Source organism: Anabrus simplex, chromosome 1 (assembly GCF_040414725.1).
Source record: "Anabrus simplex isolate iqAnaSimp1 chromosome 1, ASM4041472v1, whole genome shotgun sequence".
NCBI lineage: Eukaryota > Metazoa > Arthropoda > Insecta > Orthoptera > Tettigoniidae > Anabrus > Anabrus simplex.
The window spans coordinates 883,409,072-883,427,903 of NC_090265.1; the positions used below are offsets into that span (position 1 = coordinate 883,409,072).

General features: G+C 38.9%; 1 protein-coding gene across 1 annotated transcript in view; it reads right to left on the reverse strand.

Moving 5' to 3' along the window:
• The window catches only part of Atg2 (Autophagy-related 2), a 412,975-nt gene that overhangs the window by 208,242 nt on the left and 185,901 nt on the right, over window positions 1–18,832 (reverse strand). The window contains exons 16-19 of the mRNA XM_067136531.2: window positions 12,918–13,018; window positions 12,625–12,827; window positions 5,834–5,990; window positions 4,427–4,596 (exon numbers count right to left, since the gene is read on the reverse strand). Of these exons, the coding sequence (XP_066992632.2) occupies window positions 4,427–4,596; window positions 5,834–5,990; window positions 12,625–12,827; window positions 12,918–13,018 (631 nt within the window). The remainder of the gene's footprint in view (window positions 1–4,426; window positions 4,597–5,833; window positions 5,991–12,624; window positions 12,828–12,917; window positions 13,019–18,832) is intronic.

Genomic DNA, 18,832 nt, shown 5'->3' on the forward strand with positions numbered 1-18,832 from the left:
GACCACTGACGGAAGCCACCCAGCTGATTCTACTAGCCCGTATCTGGATGATACTGCCCGTTGATGACGCGATTGCCTGGAGCCAGCCTGCAGACCATGGATGACCGAATTGAAATCTAGCCCAGTCCAGTAACATCGGCAGACGAAAGCTAAGTTCCATGTCATGTAATTTATTCACAGTAGTAATAAATGTTCAAATATTAGATGTAGTGTGTAGATATTGGCAATGTGTTTTTGTGAGGGTTGTTATTTTATGTCAAAGATTTGATTCCAATGTGCAGGATCTTTGCAAAGAAGTTATCATAATTGATTTATAACCATGGGTGTAGGTAATCTTCGTGTATGTGAATCAATGTCCTTATGTAGAAATGCTTATAATCAATTATGGAGAGATTTTAAATGATGTTTCGACGATTACCAAAGAAAAGTGACGTACGTAATGTGAAATAATCCAGCTGTAATGCAGAAAGGGGATAGATGTTTCCGTAAATTATTAAGACTTGGTTATCGCTGTACCATGATTACATGTGAGTAAATATGAACCTATATTATTTATACTAGTATTCTTTTTCAGAATAGTGTAATTAAATGTATTAGGATTGAAATTTAACCCATTAATGCATCGTTGTAGTTTGATATTGAAGTGTTGAGATGATACGCCGCGTAGGAAGAAATGATTGGTATTTATATGGGTAAATAAGAATATGAATGACGTGTTGATGTGATTATATGAATAAATATTCGTTGAGGGATATTTGTGGTTATGAATGACGCGAAGTTATAATGTTTACGGTTGGAAATATGGAGAAAGTTATATATTTATAATTTGCTGGTAGTAATTACGATGTGATACTAACCATTAGTTATAATTAACGTGAGCGGCATGATTTTTATAGTAACATAAGATATTTTTGGGTTAATAACATATTCTTACGATGAAATACGTCACAGAATCCGGAGGTTGTTAACCATATACAGTCATCAGATTAAAACTTCCAAATGATAAATATTTAGGAGTAAACTTGACTTCTTCTAGGAAAATTTCACATGTCGTAATGTATATTGTTTGGTATTTGTTGTCGAAGCCAGGAGTTGAGGAGAGGAAGCATCTTCCTAATTTAAGTCCCTGCCATTGATAAATAAATATTGACACCAACTATATTCTTTAAAATTCCATAATATAGTAACAGCCTAGATACGATCATGGATCTCGATAGATGTAAGACCTGATAGGATGATGATGATGATAATCTATGATTAGACGATACCTACATTTAATTTTTAGGATATAATATGGAAATATTTGTCCAGCAACATAGTCAAACTGATTGATTTTTTTTCTATGAATCGAAATATATTCAAAATAGCAATTTTGAGCTATAATTACTGAAACTTTGCTTACACTGCCGACGTTACAATTTAAGAGAACAATAAAAAAAAGGATGACAAGATAATAATTTAACGAAATAAAGATAGGCATTTTTGATGGTTAGGAACTTTGATTTTAATTAAGGTTATTTGATTTTGCTTATGAATTTATTTACGTTTTTAATTTTCTTGATATTTTAATTCCATGAATATCCAACAAGATTGTTACATAGTGTGACTAATAATTATGGTTTATGAAATTATGCAAACTTTTCTTTGTTTTCTTGGTGCACATAACATATTTATTTAACGGGAAGACTGATTAAGCTCAACCAAAGACAATTTTGATTTATCTTTTGGAAAGGAAAGACGATTAATGTAACTGAATGTTATTTCTTTATATTAGTTCATCCCAAGCAATTCATAATAATGAATAAATCAAGAATTTTTTTTACATTTAAATTATTATTATTGCAATTAATTTTCATATTTATATTAGATAGGGGTACACTGAATTCTTACATGAATATTTCTTGGTTGACTGAACTTGCACGATGACTTTTCATTGATGTTTACGGATGGATGGTATTGCTGGTAAATAATACGAAAGGAAATGCGGGTTCCCAGTTGATCTCACGTTAAAAATATACCTTACTGATGCATGTTAATTATCCCTGGGAGGTGTCGCGTGGCAATTCGGAGGAGATTTCGACGATTATAGGGAAACGTGGTATGGATATAACTGCTTTAATCGGAACGTATATTGGCGAAATGAATTATTTATTCACCGATTAATGGAAACCAATGTAGCTGCCGACACTTAGCATCATTCACTTGAATCCAAGACGTGATATAGACGGGAAAGGGAAAATAGCCGGAACATTAGATTGATTGCCCAATATGACGCAAGAAAGATGTTTTCCCCGAAGGATGGTGCACCGTTCATATGCATAAAATTGCAAGAGTAAAGGAATTTAAGTACTTAGGTGAACAGATACCTGAAAATGGCAATGAAAATAAATCAATAACTTTCAAGAATTCAGAAAATGGAAATTGCTTTTCAACACACAAAGAATGTTTATAGCAAAAAAAATGCTTGTCCTGGAACAGTAAGTCATCATTACTTAACCGTGATCAAACCTGAAGCTCTTTATGCTTCAGAAATGCTCAATTTACATCATACAAATTTTAATAAGAGATTAAAGAAAGGAAAATCATGAGAAAAATCTTAGGGCCCAGAATTAAAAATGGGATATGAGAACACGAGAAATGGTAAGTCGTCAGGGTTTGATGACCTTACTGCTGACATGATAAAGGCAGCTGAAGCACAAGGCATACAATGGTTGTCATCAGGAAAAGGAACAGGATACGGAGACGACTGGTTGAATGGTATCATTATCCTCCTGTATAAAAAGGGAGACAGGGAGAAATGCAGAAATTATAGGGGTATGACTCTACTTTCTCACTCACTTCTGGAGAAGATAATTGAAAGAAGAATTAGGAATATAGTTGAACCGTTATTGGAGGAGGAGAAACATGGGTTCAGGAAGAACTGAAGCACTACAGACCTGATATTTGCCATCAGAATGCTAACAGAGAAGCACTGGGGATATGGTAAGAACTTAGTGATGGTTTTCATGGACATCAAGAAGGCCTACGACAGTGCGCCTAGAGAGATTATTTAGGAATGCCTAGAAGGTATAGGTGTGCTAAACTTCCTGATTGATGAAGTAAAGATGCTCTATCAAAAGTGCTTAAGCTGTGGCCAAGCAGGGGATGGAAGATCAGACTGATTTGAAAACAAAAGAGGAGTCCAGCAGGTAAGTGCCTCGTTACCACTCCTGTTCATCACTGTCATGGATTGGATCATAAAATCCATCAAAGAACGTTGCAAAGAGCGTAACACTCTAATATTTGCAGATAATGTTCTGATCTGGAGAGAAAATGAAGCAGAAGTACAAAAGAAAGTAAATCTCTGGAATGGATTCATCAGTAAAACAAAAACTGTTGAAATGACTATCAACGGGAAAGGCAAAGATTCAAATGTTTTCCTGGAGGGAACTCTATTACAGTCTGTTTCTAACTTCAAATACCTTAGAAGTATCATTTCAGAAGATAACACAGTAAACCAAGAAATACTTAATAGGACTCAGAAAGGTTTTCAATTTTATTTTCAAGTGAGAAATCTACTCTGGAATGATAAAATACCACAGAAAAGATCAGGAAGGACAAGATTAGAAATGAAGCAAACAGAAAGGTGGTTGGCATCAAAATATCTGTTACCGAGCTTTTAAGAAGACGCAGGCTACCATGGTTTGGACATGTTATGAGGATGGACAGAAATATACAGCAAGGAATTACTTTGATAGAGAAGTTAAAGGGGAGAGGCCAGTTGGGAGGGCAAGGAATTGATGGATAGACACAGTGAAATCGGAGGTCAGCAAGAGGAATGCGAAGTGGAAGGACATAGAGGAACAGAAACGATACTTGGACAGGAAGGAATGGTGACCGCTTGTACACCACACTCAGGAAACTGGAGCTGGAAAATGATGATGATGATGATGATGATGATGGATACCAAAAATCCAACTCAGAAATATATTTTAAAATAACTAAACTTACTGATACAATGAGACTGCACCAAATTCAATTTTTAAGCCATTTGGAAAGAATGAATAACAACAGATTTACTTATTAAATACACAAAATTCTGCAAATAAAACACAAGATCAAAATGGTATAAGCTATAGAGAAAGACCTCAGTGAATTCGGATCACTAAATCTGCAGGATAGAAATGTAACCAGGAAATTGTTCACACAAGGAGATTTGAGGAAGATGAGAAGAAACCAACACAATGTATTTGGTCGGAGAAACAGAAATTACAACAATTGATGAAAATGAAGAACTGTTGGGCAAGGAGGAAAGCTCAACAAATGTTGATTCCACGTGGTTCTAAGTAACCCATTAATGAATGTGAATAAGGATGATGATGATAAAAAAATGTGCTGCTATGAAAAGGAAACTGGAACTTAAAAAATATCATTTTTGGATCCTTACCATACTGGACACCTGACTTGCACATAGTAAATGCAGGATACAGGCTCTCTTGTAGTAGAGTAGATGCCAAATCAATGCTACCTTGACCTTTACCACCGTATAACTCTGCAGGAGATGCAGTCTTTGGCTTAGGGGCTGCTGGTTCCCACAGAAACATATCAGTATTAATCCTGAAATATTTCAGTAAGAGATTCAAAAAAAAGGTACTAAAACATTTTGTATATAGTAATCAAACTGACTGAACTTACTCTAACTAATACAATTTCTAAAATTAAGTTCAGAGGAGAACTTTCTGAACCATTCTTGGTAACAACTGGTTTAAGACAGAGTGACGGATTGCCATCTCTTCTTTTTAACAGTGCACCAGAGTACGTTAAAAGAACAACTTGAAAAATATCAAAATTTGAACCCAGAAAGATAACCAACATTTGAACGGTCTAGGATTTGCTGATCTAGCTCTTCTGGCCAATGATATTCAGGAAACAAAACAACAAATAAAATCTTTACAGGAAATAGCTCAAAATATTGGTTAAAAAATTTCATTTGAAAAACAGAAATTATGCTAACTCAACTTCGGCTTGCAAACAAAATTAAGCTGGGAGACCAAGAAATAAAAACTGTAGAAAAATGTAAATATTTAGGTGAAATAATAACACATAACCTGAAAGAGAAACGAGCATGGCAAAATAGAATAGATAAACTGGTTACAGCACAGCATGTTACCAAGAATACATATAATGAAAAGTGTCTCTCAATAGCAACCAAATTGAAACACTACAAAACAGTAGCCCAGCCAATAATTACATATGCATGTGAAACATTATTCAAAACAACAAACACAATTGCAATAGACAGATTACTCAAGTTAGAAAGGAGAATAGTGAGAATCTGTTTAAATCAAAATTATCAAGTAAACAGATTCTGGAGACTAGCTTCCAATGAAACAGTTTATAAAGAAATAGAACCTGTGACTAGCACAATGAAAAAGAAACTAATATCATTCTTAGGGCATCCAATACAGTAACCAGAAAATAGAATCAGTAGAAAAATAACAGAAAAATGATGTAAGAGTAAGAATAATATTAGATGGATCATAGAACTTAAAGAAGACATGAGAGAGTTGCATATTACAATAGATTTAAAATACAAAACAAATACACTCAACATGTTGAAAGATAAAAACACTATACTACAGACAAAAATCAACAAGCAGAGAATGGGAAGCAATTCCAGAAGCAGAAAGAACATTACATTCAGAAAAGATGAAACAATATTGGGCAAACAAAAAGAATAAAAACCTCCATAAACCTATGTAGTCCTATGTTGGCTAAAAAATTAAAATAAATATAGTAACTCTTCATCATGCTGTCAATTTATCATATATATTTTATATCTATCTGAACTAACCTGTTATAGATGAGTTCATAAATATGTTTTGATATGAGTTGAGCACTAGCAGATGGCAGATTAATCTCCAACTGCACATGGCAGTTGCGAGAAGCATACTCAATAAACTCAGCCATTTCTTGCTTATCACCTGGAATTACCAGTTCCTCACCTTCACCTGCATAAGACACATATATAAAACAGACATATTAATACCCTGCATTAATTAAATGTCTAAGCTAAACAATTACATTTCAGATAAACGATCAGTTTTCTCTCCTGATGTATTTTATTTTACCATTTCAGTGCTCCAGGATTTTATTTCACCATCTGAGAGCTCACTCATTAGCATCATGTCACTGGCGTACATATAATCTCTCATATATTTTAATACTATACTTATTATTATAAAATTATTAAAGGAGAGTATACCGAGTCTTTATGGATATCTCTGTTCAGAGACACTAGAATATAATATATACATACATATTTGGAAATATTGGTTTCATGTCCCACTGAATACTTTCAATGGTAGACATGATGATCAGCTTATAGGTTTTTGTCACGTCAGAAAACAAGGTGAAATTCTTTACGTTTCGCAGAACTGTTTCTCTATTATTCTTACTTCTTTTCACTCTCATGTCTTCAACCTCACTGCAGTACGTCCTTCTCCTCCCTCCTGCCTACTCACACTCATTTTTCTTGTTTTTTCTGCTACACACTTTTCTTTCCATCTTCAGCTCTATTCTATTCTTCTATCCTGTCAGTATTTGATTGCACTTTATTTTATTTTTCATTTTCATTTATTACTTCTTCTACCACATTAGTCCCTGATTCATCTGATGACCTTGCATGCACATACGATGGAACAATAAACATCTTAATTGGAGCTCAGAAGGCTAGTTCACAGTGAGCCATCTAGTGACAAACGAGAGTACCACTTACTACAGATCAACAGTAAATCATTCTTAAATTTGAACCTGCATTATTAGGTGAGTATTGCTCATGAACAGATGAGATTTTCTTCTGAAGACGCAAAGCAAAGTTATCTGTGAAACATAAAGAATTTCACCTTGATTTCTAACATGGAAAAAGCCCAAAAGCTTATAATCATGTCTACAATTACGGGCCGTAAAAGCATTAATCAAAATATTTTCAATGGTTTTTAAAGACATAAAGAGGCTGGAATTTTGTCTCACAGGAGTTCTTTTATGTGCTGGTAAATCTACAGACATGAAGCTGACATATTTGAGCATCTTCAAATACCACCTGATGGAGCTGGGATCAAACCAGCCAACATGGGTTCAAAAGGCTAGCGCTCGACTGCCTCAAGCCATTCAGCCTGGCTGCTTCTCATTTTACATCACTGTAAAAAATGTAAGTTTCCACCAATGATAAGAGAGGAAGGGGCTAAGACATCACGTTATATGAAAATAAAAACCATAGAAAATCTATCTTCAGGGCTGTTGACTGCAGAGTTTGAACCCACAGTCTCCTGAATGGAAGCTTACAGCTATACAAACTGTACTGACCAGCCTACTCACTCGGTACAGACACCTCAAAAATACACTGACTGACAGAGCAAATGCAACACCAAGAAGGAGTGGTCAGAACTTTATGCCAATTGCAGGGTAGACTGACGTCACTGAGGTATGCTCATGATGTGAAATGCGCCGCTGTGCTGCGCACGTAGCGAACGATAAATGGGACACGGCGTTGGCGAATGGCCCACTTCGTACCGTGATTTCTCACCTGACAGTCATTGTAGAACGTGTTGTCATATGCCACAGGACACGTGTATAGCTAAGAATGCCAGGCCACCGTCAACGGAGGCATTTCCAGCAGACAGACGACTTTACGAGGGGTATGGTGATCGGGCTGAGAAGGGCAGGTTGGTCGCTTCGTCAAATCACAGCCGATACCCATAGGGATGTGTCCACGGTGCAGCGCCTGTGGCGAAGATCGTTGGCGCAGGGACATGTGGCACGTGCGAGGGGTCCAGGCGCAGCCCGAGTGACGTCAGCACGCGAGGATCGGCGCATCCGCCACCAAGCGGTGGCAGCCCCGCACGCCACGTCAACCGCAATTCTTCAGCATGTGCAAGACACCCTGGCTGTTCCAATATCGACCAGAACAATTTCCCGTCGATTGGTTGAAGGAGGCCTGCACTCCCGGCATCCGCTCAGAAGACTACCATTGACTCCACAGCATAGACGTGCACGCCTGGCATGGTGCCGGGCTAGAGCGACTTGGATGAGGGAATGGCGGAACGTCGTGTTCTCCGATGAGTCACGCTTCTGTTCTGTCAGTGATAGTCACCGCAGACGAGTGTGGCGTCGGCGTGGAGAAAGGTCAAACCCGGCAGTAACTGTGGAGCGCCCTACCGCTAGACAACGCGGCATCATGGTTTGGGGCGCTATTGCGTATGATTCCACGTCACCTCTAGTGCGTATTCAAGGCACGTTAAATGCCCACCGCTACGTGCAGCATGTGCTGCGGCCGGTGGCACTCCCGTACCTTCAGGGGCTGCCCAATGCTCTGTTTCAGCAGGATAATGCCCGCCCACACACTGCTCGCATCTCCCAACAGGCTCTACGAGGTGTACAGATGCTTCCGTGGCCAGCGTACTCTCCGGATCTCTCACCAATCGAACATGTGTGGGATCTCATTGGACGCCGTTTGCAAACTCTGCCCCAGCCTCGTACGGACGACCAACTGTGGCAAATGGTTGACAGAGAATGGAGAACCATCTCTCAGGACACCATCCGCACTCTTATTGACTCTGTACCTCGACGTGTTTCTGCGTGCATCGCCGCTCGTGGTGGTCCTACATCCTACTGAGTCGATGCCGTGCGCATTGTGTAACCTGCATATCGGTTTGAAATAAACATCAATTATTCATCCGTGCCGTCTCTGTTTTTTCCCCAACTTTCATCCCTTTTGAACCACTCCTTCTTGGTGTTACATTTGCTCTGTCAGTCAGTGTACAAGCCTGTACCTTTCATTCCAAAAACAAGCAGGTAGCAAGAAAACTGCAGGTGATCTGGGAGGGAATCAAACCAAAGCACTGCTCAATGGAGCCTTTGATTGTTTCCTGGTTATGGCTATTCTATGTTTATGTGAATCATCGTCAGAAATGCAGTGGACCTCTTCATCAACCTCCCAACCTCTCCACTGATGAAGATTCAGGATAGGTTTGTTATGCGTACCTATTGGTGTAAAGAAATGTCTCTTCCTATGAGAGCTAAGCACTACTCTATGAGTTTCAGTCTTGTAGTTGTGAGATTAGAGACAACAGGCTGTGCTGAAAGCCCTGCTGGGTACTGAGTATACTGCCAAGACATAACATGTTTATGACATAACTAGTTCTGAAGATAATAGATTTTCCAGGTGTAATGTTTTTTCGCTATTTGTTTTACGTCACACCGACACAGATAGGTCTTATGGCGATGAAGGGATAGGAAAGGCCTAGGAGTGGGAAGGAAGCGGCCATGGCCTTAATTAAGGTACAGCCCCAGCATTTGCCTGGTGTGAAAATGGGAAACCATGGAAAACCATTTTCAGGGCTTCTGACAGTGGGGTTTGAACTCACTATCTCCTGGATGCAAGCTCACAATGAATCAATAACAGTTAATTTCCATGTTTTTGATACTTATATTTGCTTTAAGCAAATCAATCATATATACAGTATATGTTTCATTCCATTTGGAACATCTTCAGCAGTATTACAATGCTTAGGTGAAATTACAAAGTATTTATCTTCTTAAGAACTTCCTAATAAGCACCTTGCAATACTTAAAATCTATGTGAATTTAAAAAATTGAAATAAATTAAAATCTATGTGGATGGTTGAATGGGGTGGTGAAATGGGAGGGAAATGGATTTACTTATTTTATCCTATTTTAAAACTATATCTATTCATTGGAACAGATGTTTTAAAAAATGTTTTTGTTTCCAGCACTTTTCACTATAATATATAATATCCTGCTTGTCTACTAATAAAATGTTAAAAAAATAATAATTTTCCTTGTCACTGTTCTATATTTTACAAGGATGTGTCTTTCATTTGCTCCTTCCAAGGTGAATGTTTCTGTTTTAATTTTATAAAAGTGTCACTTGAATTCAATTAATTCAGGATCCCTGAAGCTGATTGCTGTCTTAGTATTATTTAAAGAGCTTCCCCAAAATCCTGTTGTTGACAAAATCTGCTGTGTCCTTGGAGGAGCAACAGCTGATGCAGTTTTTCATTTATGCTCTTCACTTCATGATTAGGTTTCAGTACTGATATTCGGACAGGCTGTTAAGATCAAACATTAAATTTATCTCTTTCCAGGAATCTTATTGTTTCACACTTGCCATCAACATTCAGGATGGCTGATCCAGTGAATGAACAAGAGTTCCTTTAGTTAATTTGCTTTCTTTGAATGTAATGTATTTTCTTTTCTCTCTCTTTCCTGGCATTTATCCCAAATTATGGGGTCTGCTGGTTTGCTACATCTCCTCCATTCCATCCTATTGCTGACATCTTCAGGTTTTAAACCAACGTTGTGCATGTCAGCCTTGATATTGTCAGTCCACTGCTTTAAAGGCCTTCCACGTGGTCATGTTCCTCCCGGATCAACTTGGAGAGCTGTTTTAGAAACTGAGCCATCCTGCCTTCTCATAACGTGACCAAACCAGCAGAGGCACGCTTCCCTCACTTTCTCCACAATTGGAGCAACGCCAAGCCTTTGTCGAACATCTTCATTTCTTATGTGGTCACATCGAGTCAGTCCAAGAGTCCATCAAAACATCCTTATTTCCATTGTATGAAGAGTCTGCTCGTGCTTTTTTGTCATTGGACGACATTCTGCCCCGTAAATAGCTGCTGGGCGTACCACGGTCTTGTAAATTTTTGCCTTTAGATGGTGAGGCATCTTTTCATCGCAGAGGACTACGGTGACTTGACTCCACTTGAGCCAAGCTGCATTTACTCGCACCCGGGTATCAAAAGTTGCATCACAGTTCGAAGTGACAACTGACCCTAGGTATTTAAAATGCATGGTTTTCTGCAAGTCTTGATTAGTGATCCTTATGGTCCCACTAGTTTGGGGGCTGCATTCTAGGTATTCAGTTTTCTGGGTGCTGAGGCGCAAACCATTCTCAGCTAATTTGTCACTCCAAGTTTGCATCTGGCGTTGGAGTCCAAGGAGTGTTTGCTGGGCAAGTACCACATCATTCGCATAAAGAAGGGTCCAGGGATGCGATGTCTGTATGTCAGCCGTTGCTGTATCCAAGCAGAGGATAAATAATAAAGGCGATAGAGCTGAGCCCTGATGTACATCCACGGTGATATCAAAAGGCGGAGAGATTCCAGCTGGACTCCGGACGACACTAGTTGTATTATGATACATAAGTTGTACCCAGCTTACATAGGCTTCCGGGACTTCATGACTACGAAGAGCTCGCCAGATGAGGTCATGCGAGACTCGGTCAAATGCTTTTTCTAGGTCCAGAAATGCCATGTGTACACTCTTCTGCCTCTCCCTATGTTTTTCCATCAGTAGACGTGTGGCATGGATGCCATAGATTGTGCTGCAGCCCTTAACAAATCCACACTGGTTGGATGTTACTGTGGCAATGTTTCTGAGCCTGTTATCCAGCACTCGTTCAAACATCTTCAGTGTATGGCAGAGGAGTCTAATAGGGCTGTATGTTGAGCAGTCACTCACGTCTCCTTTACCCTTCCAGATTGGGACTGTCGTGCTAGTTGTCCATGCAGGTGGAAGTTTGTTCTCAATGCTGATCTGGTTGAAGAGTGTGACAAGGAATTCTGCAGTGGGCTTGCCAAGAATTTTCCAGATTTCTGCTGGTATGTCATCTGGGCCAGTTGCTTTACCATTCTTCATGTTCTTTACGGTAATCACTACTTCCTCTGCCATAATTAAGGGCACGGATCCATAGACTGGATCAGAGCTTGCAATCGGTGAATGATAAAATTCTTTGTTGCTGATATGTGCAAAATAGTCTGACCATCGCTGAAGGATAGCTCGTAGTAATTTGTTGTCAGCACCCTTGATATGCATGACGTATCCAATGTCCTGGGTTGAACGGTTACGGGACTTTGCAAGTTATAAGTTATTTTCTACTCTACTGCTGGTGTGTCAAGCTGGTCGTACAGATCCTGGTAACAACGATCTTTTGCAGCAACCACGGCTCTTTTCGCTGCTGATTTTCTTTTATTAGCATTAAATTTAAGGCCTAAGTAAGCTAATAGGTAACATTTCTTTAATTTTATTTTGTTAATCTCTAAAAACTAGCTTCAAATAAGCAAATGGCAAACTAAATCAATAAACAAGCAATTATCAATCAACAAGTAACACAGAGGTCAAAGTTACTATAATTCCCTCAACTACATTATATCCTCCTGAGCCCTGGCATCCTTTTACAAGGATGATAAGTTTAAAAATTCAAATTCCTGCATAGAACACAAATCAAGTAAATGTCTATTTTTCAGTTATTCAGAAATTTATTAACCTTAATGTGGTTTGATTGACATTTGGCTGTCTCCTGACAATACATAGAGAGATACAAACAGACAGAGTCACCAAGATTTGACCCCCAAAACTGTTCCAGACCTCAGGAAGTCATATCCAAGATGAGAATAGTATTGTCAATCACATAACTGCTCTGTACTTACCATTAAAGAACTTGAAAAAATTAAGGGAATTTAAAAAATTAAAACAGAAACTCACAGTAAAAGAAATATGTAAGTTATGGAGAACATTAAGAAAGTAAAGAAACACAGAATAGTAAGAGAAGGAAAAACATACCGTCAGTCTGATGAACAGAAGATTTTCCATGTGGAGTATCGCTCTCATGAATAACTTTTTTGGAACTGAATGGTGAAGGCTCTTTGAATGCAGAATTCTCCAATGGTTCAAGAGAAGACTGAGGTAAAGCATCTTCAGGTTCATTTTCTGGCATATCATCTAGATCTCCATGACTGCTCTCAGGATATACCTGGATCACAATTCTGAAAAGCAGGTTAAGTAATAGAGGCTTCCTAATTTCTTTGTACTTATAAGAAATCATGGTTAATCAAGTAGGGAAAAGAAACACACACCTCGGCCAACCAAAACCTTCTCCCCCATCAGGTAAAGAATTGCCATTTTTATCATCAGCAGTGGCCCGCACAAAAGGGACGGGGTTTTCAGTATCAGCTTCCTGTGAAATAAAAGCAGCATGTTGAGGGAAAGCTGTTTAAAGCTTTCTTTTCAATCAATTCTAAAAATATCATCACAAAGCCAGAATATAGGTAACATATTTTTTTTAGCACTAAACAGTAGAGATATTCAAATATTCTACAATGATGGTATCTATCATATCTTGGCCCTAGTAAGTAGTTCTTCCTTTTGAATATGCCATCAATTGATAAAACTATGAATTAAAATGTTCAATGTTCAATATGATACTATCAAACACAATTCATACAATCTGAGAGATTCTATGCTTACTATACTTTAGATTAAATTAGTCCTAACAAAATCTAGAATAGTGATATATTGTACTAATAAACTGTATTTGTGGATGCTAAATAATCATTCTTGTCAGCTCCAGAAAAACATCACATTATGTCGCAGTGATTGGACAACACTCTTTTTTCTGCACCCTCCTTCGGCTGTACTGTGTATCTTCTCATGTGCAAGAAGGATAGTGATATGACAGGGGTGCAAGTTTGCTGATTTTAATTCAGCATATGATAAATTACAAGTTTTATTATACAGTTCTGTGACTGAATATATAATGAATGCCATAGCAAAAGAAGAAAAAAAACAAGAGTAAAATAAGCAAACAAGCGAAATAGATGACAGCACATGTAGATAGAGCATCTGTCAAAGAAACACCTGTTCAGGATTTTCTACTGCAGCTTTCATGACAGAAGGATTTAAAAAAAAAAAATAAAAAAAAAATAAAAAAAAGAGAGAGAATACAGTAGTGATAACCACTGCTGGAAACTATGAAATAAAGGAGATAGTATATTTGATAAAAAGCAGTCAGCTTTAGGAAAGTTTATTAAGACCTGTGGAAAATGTCTCTTCCAAAGAAACATTTATTAGGTTGTGTAAAATATCATCTTGGATACGACCTGTGGAATATGTCTCTTTCAAATAAATGTTTACTATATGGTGTAACCTCCTCTGCGAACCATGTGACCTTCCCGCGGTGGGGAGGCTTGCGTGCCCCAATGATGCAGATAGACGAGCCGCAGGTGCAACCATATCGGATGGGTATCTGTTGAGAGACCAGACTAACGAATGGTTCATCGAAAGGGAGGTAGCAGCCTTTCGGTAGTTGCAAGGGTAGCAGTCTAGCTGATTGACTGATACGGCCTTGTAATAATACTCAACATGGCTTAGCTGTGTTGATACTGCTACACGGCTGAAAGCAACGGGAAACTACAGCCGTAACTACCTCCCAAGGACATGCAGCGCTCTCTGTATGAATGATGTACCGATGATGGCTTCCTCCCAGGTAAAATATTCCGTAGGTAAACTATTCCCCCATTCGGATCTCCGGGTGGGGACTACACGAGAGGGGGCGATCATCAGGAAGATGGATATTGACATTCTGCGAGTCGGAGCGTGGAATGTTAGAAGTTTGAATCGTTGTGGTAGGTTAGGGAATCTGAAAAGAGAGATGGATAGGCTAAAGTTAGATGTAGTTGGTATAAGTGAAGTACGTTGGCAGGAAGAACAGGATTTTTGGTCAGGCGACTACCGAATTATCAACACGAAATCAAACAGGGGAAATGCAGAGTTGGTTTAATAATGAATAAGAAAATAGGGCAGCGGGTAAGCTACTATGACCAGCATAGCGAAAGAATTATTGTCGTCAAGATAGACACCAAACCAATGCCCACTACAACAGTGCAGGTCTATATGCCTACTAGTTCAGCGGATGATGAAGAAATTGAAAGAATATATGAGGAGATAGAAGATTTAATACAATATGTACAAGGTAATGAGAATCTAATTGTGATGGGAGACTGGAATGCAGTGGTAGGCCAAGGAAGAGAAGGTAGTACAGTAGGAGAATTTGGATTGGGACAAAGGAACGAAAGAGGAAGTCGGCTGGTTGAATTCTGCACTGATCATAATTTAGTCCTTGCCAATACTTGGTTCAAACACCACAAACAATGGCTGTATACGTGGACGAGACCTGGAGACACTGGAAGGTATCAAATAGACTTCATTATGATTAGGCAGAGATTCGGAAACCAGGTGTTGGATTGCAAAACTTTCCCAGGAGCAGATGTGGACTCCGACCACAACTTGTTGGTCATGAAATGCCATCTGAAGTTGAAGAAATTGAAGAAAGGAAAGAATGCAAAAAGATGGGATCTAGACAAGTTAAAAGAAAAGAGTGTGAGGGATTGTTTCAAGGAACATGTTGCACAGGGACTAAATGAAAAGGCTGAAGGAAACACTATAGAAGAAGAGTGAAGAGTCATGAAAAATGAAGTCAGTAGGGCTGCTGAAGAAATGTTAGGAAGGAAGAAAAGATCAACTAAGAATCAGTGGATAACTCAGGAGATACTAGACCTGATTGATGAACGACGTAAATACAAGAATGCTAGAAATGAAGAGGGCAGAAAAGAATACAGGCGATTAAAGAATCAAGTGGATAGAAAGTGCAAGGTAGCTAAGGCAGAATGGCTGAAGGAGAAGTGCAAGGATGTCGAAGGCTGTATGGTCCTGGGAAAGGTAGATGCTGCATACAGGAAAATCAAGGAAACCTTTGGAGAAAGGAAATCTAGGTGCATGAATATTAAGAGCTCAGATGGAAAGCCACTTCTAGGGAAAGAAGACAAAGCAGAAAGATGGCAGGAGCATATGCACCAATTGTATCAAGGTAAAGATGTAGATAATTTGGTTCTGGAACATGAAGAGGCTGTTTATGCTGATGAAATGGGAGACCCAATTTTGAGGTCAGAGTTTGACAGAGCTGTGAGTGACGTAAATAGGAACAAGGCACCTCGAATTGATGACATTCCCTCTGAATTACTGACTGCCTTAGGAGAAACCAGCATGGCAAGGTTATTTCATTTAGTGTGTAAGATGTATGAGACAGGAGAAGTCCCATCTGATTTTCGGCAGAATGTTGTTATACCTATTCCCAAGAAAGCCGGTGCTGACAGGTGTGAAAACTACCACACCATTAGTTTAGTATCTCATGCCTGCAAAATTTTAACACGTATTATTTACAGAAGAATGGAAAAACAAGTTGAAGCTGAGTTGGGAGAAGATCAATTTGACTTCAGAAGAAATGTAGGAACGCGTGAAGCAATCCTGACTTTACGTCTGATCTTAGAGGATCGAATCAAGAAGGACAAGCCCACGTACATGGCATTCGTAGATCTAGAAAAGGCATTTGATACTGTTGATTGGACCAAGCTATTTATGATTCTGAAGATGATTGGCATCAGATACCGAGAACGAAGAATTATCTACAATCTGTATAAAAATCAGTCAGCAGTGATAAGAATCGAGGGCTTTGAAAATGAAGCGGCAATCCAGAAAGGAGTGAGGCAAGGCTGCAGTTTGTCCCCTCTCCTTTTCAATGTTTACATAGAACAGCCAGTAAAGGAAATCAAAGAGAAATTTGGAAAGGGAATCACAGTCCAAGGAGAGGAAATCAAAACCTTGAGATTTGCCGATGATATTGTTATTTTATCTGAGACTGCAGAAGATCTCGAGAAGTTGCTGAATGTTATGGATGAAGTCTTGGGTAAGGAGTACTAGATGAAAATAAATAAGTCCAAAACAAAAGTAATGGAGTGCAGTCGAACGAAGGCAGGTGATGTAGGAAATATCAGATTAGGAAACGAAGTCTTAAAGGAAGTAGATGAATATTGTTACTTGGGTAGTAAAATAACTAACGATGGCAGAAGTAAGGAGGACATAAAATGCAGACTAGCACAAGCAAGGAAGAGCTTTCTTAAGAAAAGAAATTTGCTCACTTCAAACATTGATATCGGAATTAGAAAGATGTTTTTGAAGACTTTTGTGTGGAGCGTGGCATTGTATGGAAGTGAAACATGGACGATAACTAGCTCAGAAAGAAAGAGAATAGAAGCTTTTGAAATGTGGTGTTACAGAAGAATGCTGAAGGTGAGATGGATAGATCGAATCACGAATGAAGAGATAGTGAATCGAATTGGTGAGAGGAGATCGATTTGGCTAAATTTGACTAGAAGAAGAGATAGAATGATAGGACACATCTTAAGACAGCCAGGACTTGTTCAGTTGGTTTTTGAAGGAAGTGTAGGTGGTAAGAATGGTAGGGGTAGACCAAGGTATGAATATGACAAGCAGATTAGAGCAGATGTAGGATGCAATAGTTAAGTAGAAGTGAAAAGGTTAGCACAGGATAGGGTGGCATGGAGAGCTGCATCAAACCAGTCTATGGACTGATGACTCAAACAACAACATATGGTGTAAAATATTATTGTAGTATATTTTATTCATATTCCTTTCATCTATCTAAATTTGGAAATCTAACTACTAAATTATTATTATTATTATTATTATTATTATTATTATTATTATTATTATTATTATTATTATTATTTAGTGATATTTTGTTATGTTCTGGTAAGTTTCGTGACGCAGACTTTCGGAACAGGGTGTGTCTGCCCCTATCGATGCTAGAAGCACGTTTTTACTAATTTTGGAAGATGGAAAGTTCGTGATTAGGGTTAGATAATGTTCTGGAATATTGTGAAAACATCGTGACTTGGTAAGTGGTTTTGACTGGTGGATTTGGGTGGTGAGAGGGAACCTTCTGTGGTCTGATTGGTTACACGGTGATCTCACCGGGGCCAGCCTTGCCTTCTTAAGAGAGCGAGGCAAGATTTGTGGTCTTTTCATTTCTCGTCAGTCCAGCGATCAGACGCACGTCGGCTATCCTCCCTCCCAGGATGGGCTGCCTTGGGGTAAGCGCTGTTGGTTTCATTTCCACCTTAATTTATATTTAATTTTTGCTTGCACTTTCACATAGGAGTTTACCCCTACTCGCCTAGATTCGCCATTTTACTACTCAAATGCCTTAGCTTTTCAGCTGGGCCTGCCTGTGTGATTTTGGAAGCATTCCCTCTTTTCTTTTGACTTGGTAAACCGTGTAATTAGTAGATTCTTTTTTTTTTTTTCCTTGGGGTCTGCCTCCAGTAACTCTGTATTACTTGATGCATGCTTCTTCTTCTTCTTATTCTTCTTCATGGAGCCTCTAAATATTAGTTCCTAATTAGCGTCGACCTCTAAAATCTTTTGCTACCATGTTTTTCCTTCATTCCCACCAAGATATACCTGCTCTCTTCACAAAGCTGCAGGTTGTTCTTATCGGGTCTTCTTGAATTTTTCCTCTCTCTTCACCTGGTAGTCCTAGAGTGGAGAGTTTGATTCTACCCAGCGCTTCACATTCGAAAAGTATGTGTTTAGCTGATTCCACTGCTTCATTGCATTTCCTACATATATTGTCTCTTATTACTCCAATTCTATATAGGTGATTTTTCAAATGGCAGTGTCCTGTCAACAGTCCTACTATCCATCTTACATTTTCTCTGCTGAATTTCAACAGTTCTTTAGTATGCTTCTTGTTTGGTCTTTTTTTTTGCTTTATGTTGCACCGACACAGATAGGTCTTATGGCGGCAATGGGACAGAAAAGGCCTAGGAATGGGCAGGAAGCAGCCGTGCCTTAATTAAGGTATAGCCCCAGCATTTGCCTGGTGTGAAAATGGGAAACCACGGAAAACCATCTTCAGGGCCTGCCGACAGTGGGGTTCGGACCCACTATCTCCCGAATGCAAGCTCACAGCTGCGCGCTCATAACCGCACGGCCAACTCGCCCGGTGTTTGGTCCTTTTATCAGTTCCTTTGCAAGCCTGCATCCTGGAGTATTTTCCCAGTTCTCTATTTCTTTCTTTTGTACCCATTTTCCTGTGTAGTGTCAGGCTTGTCCATAGGAAATCTCGCATACA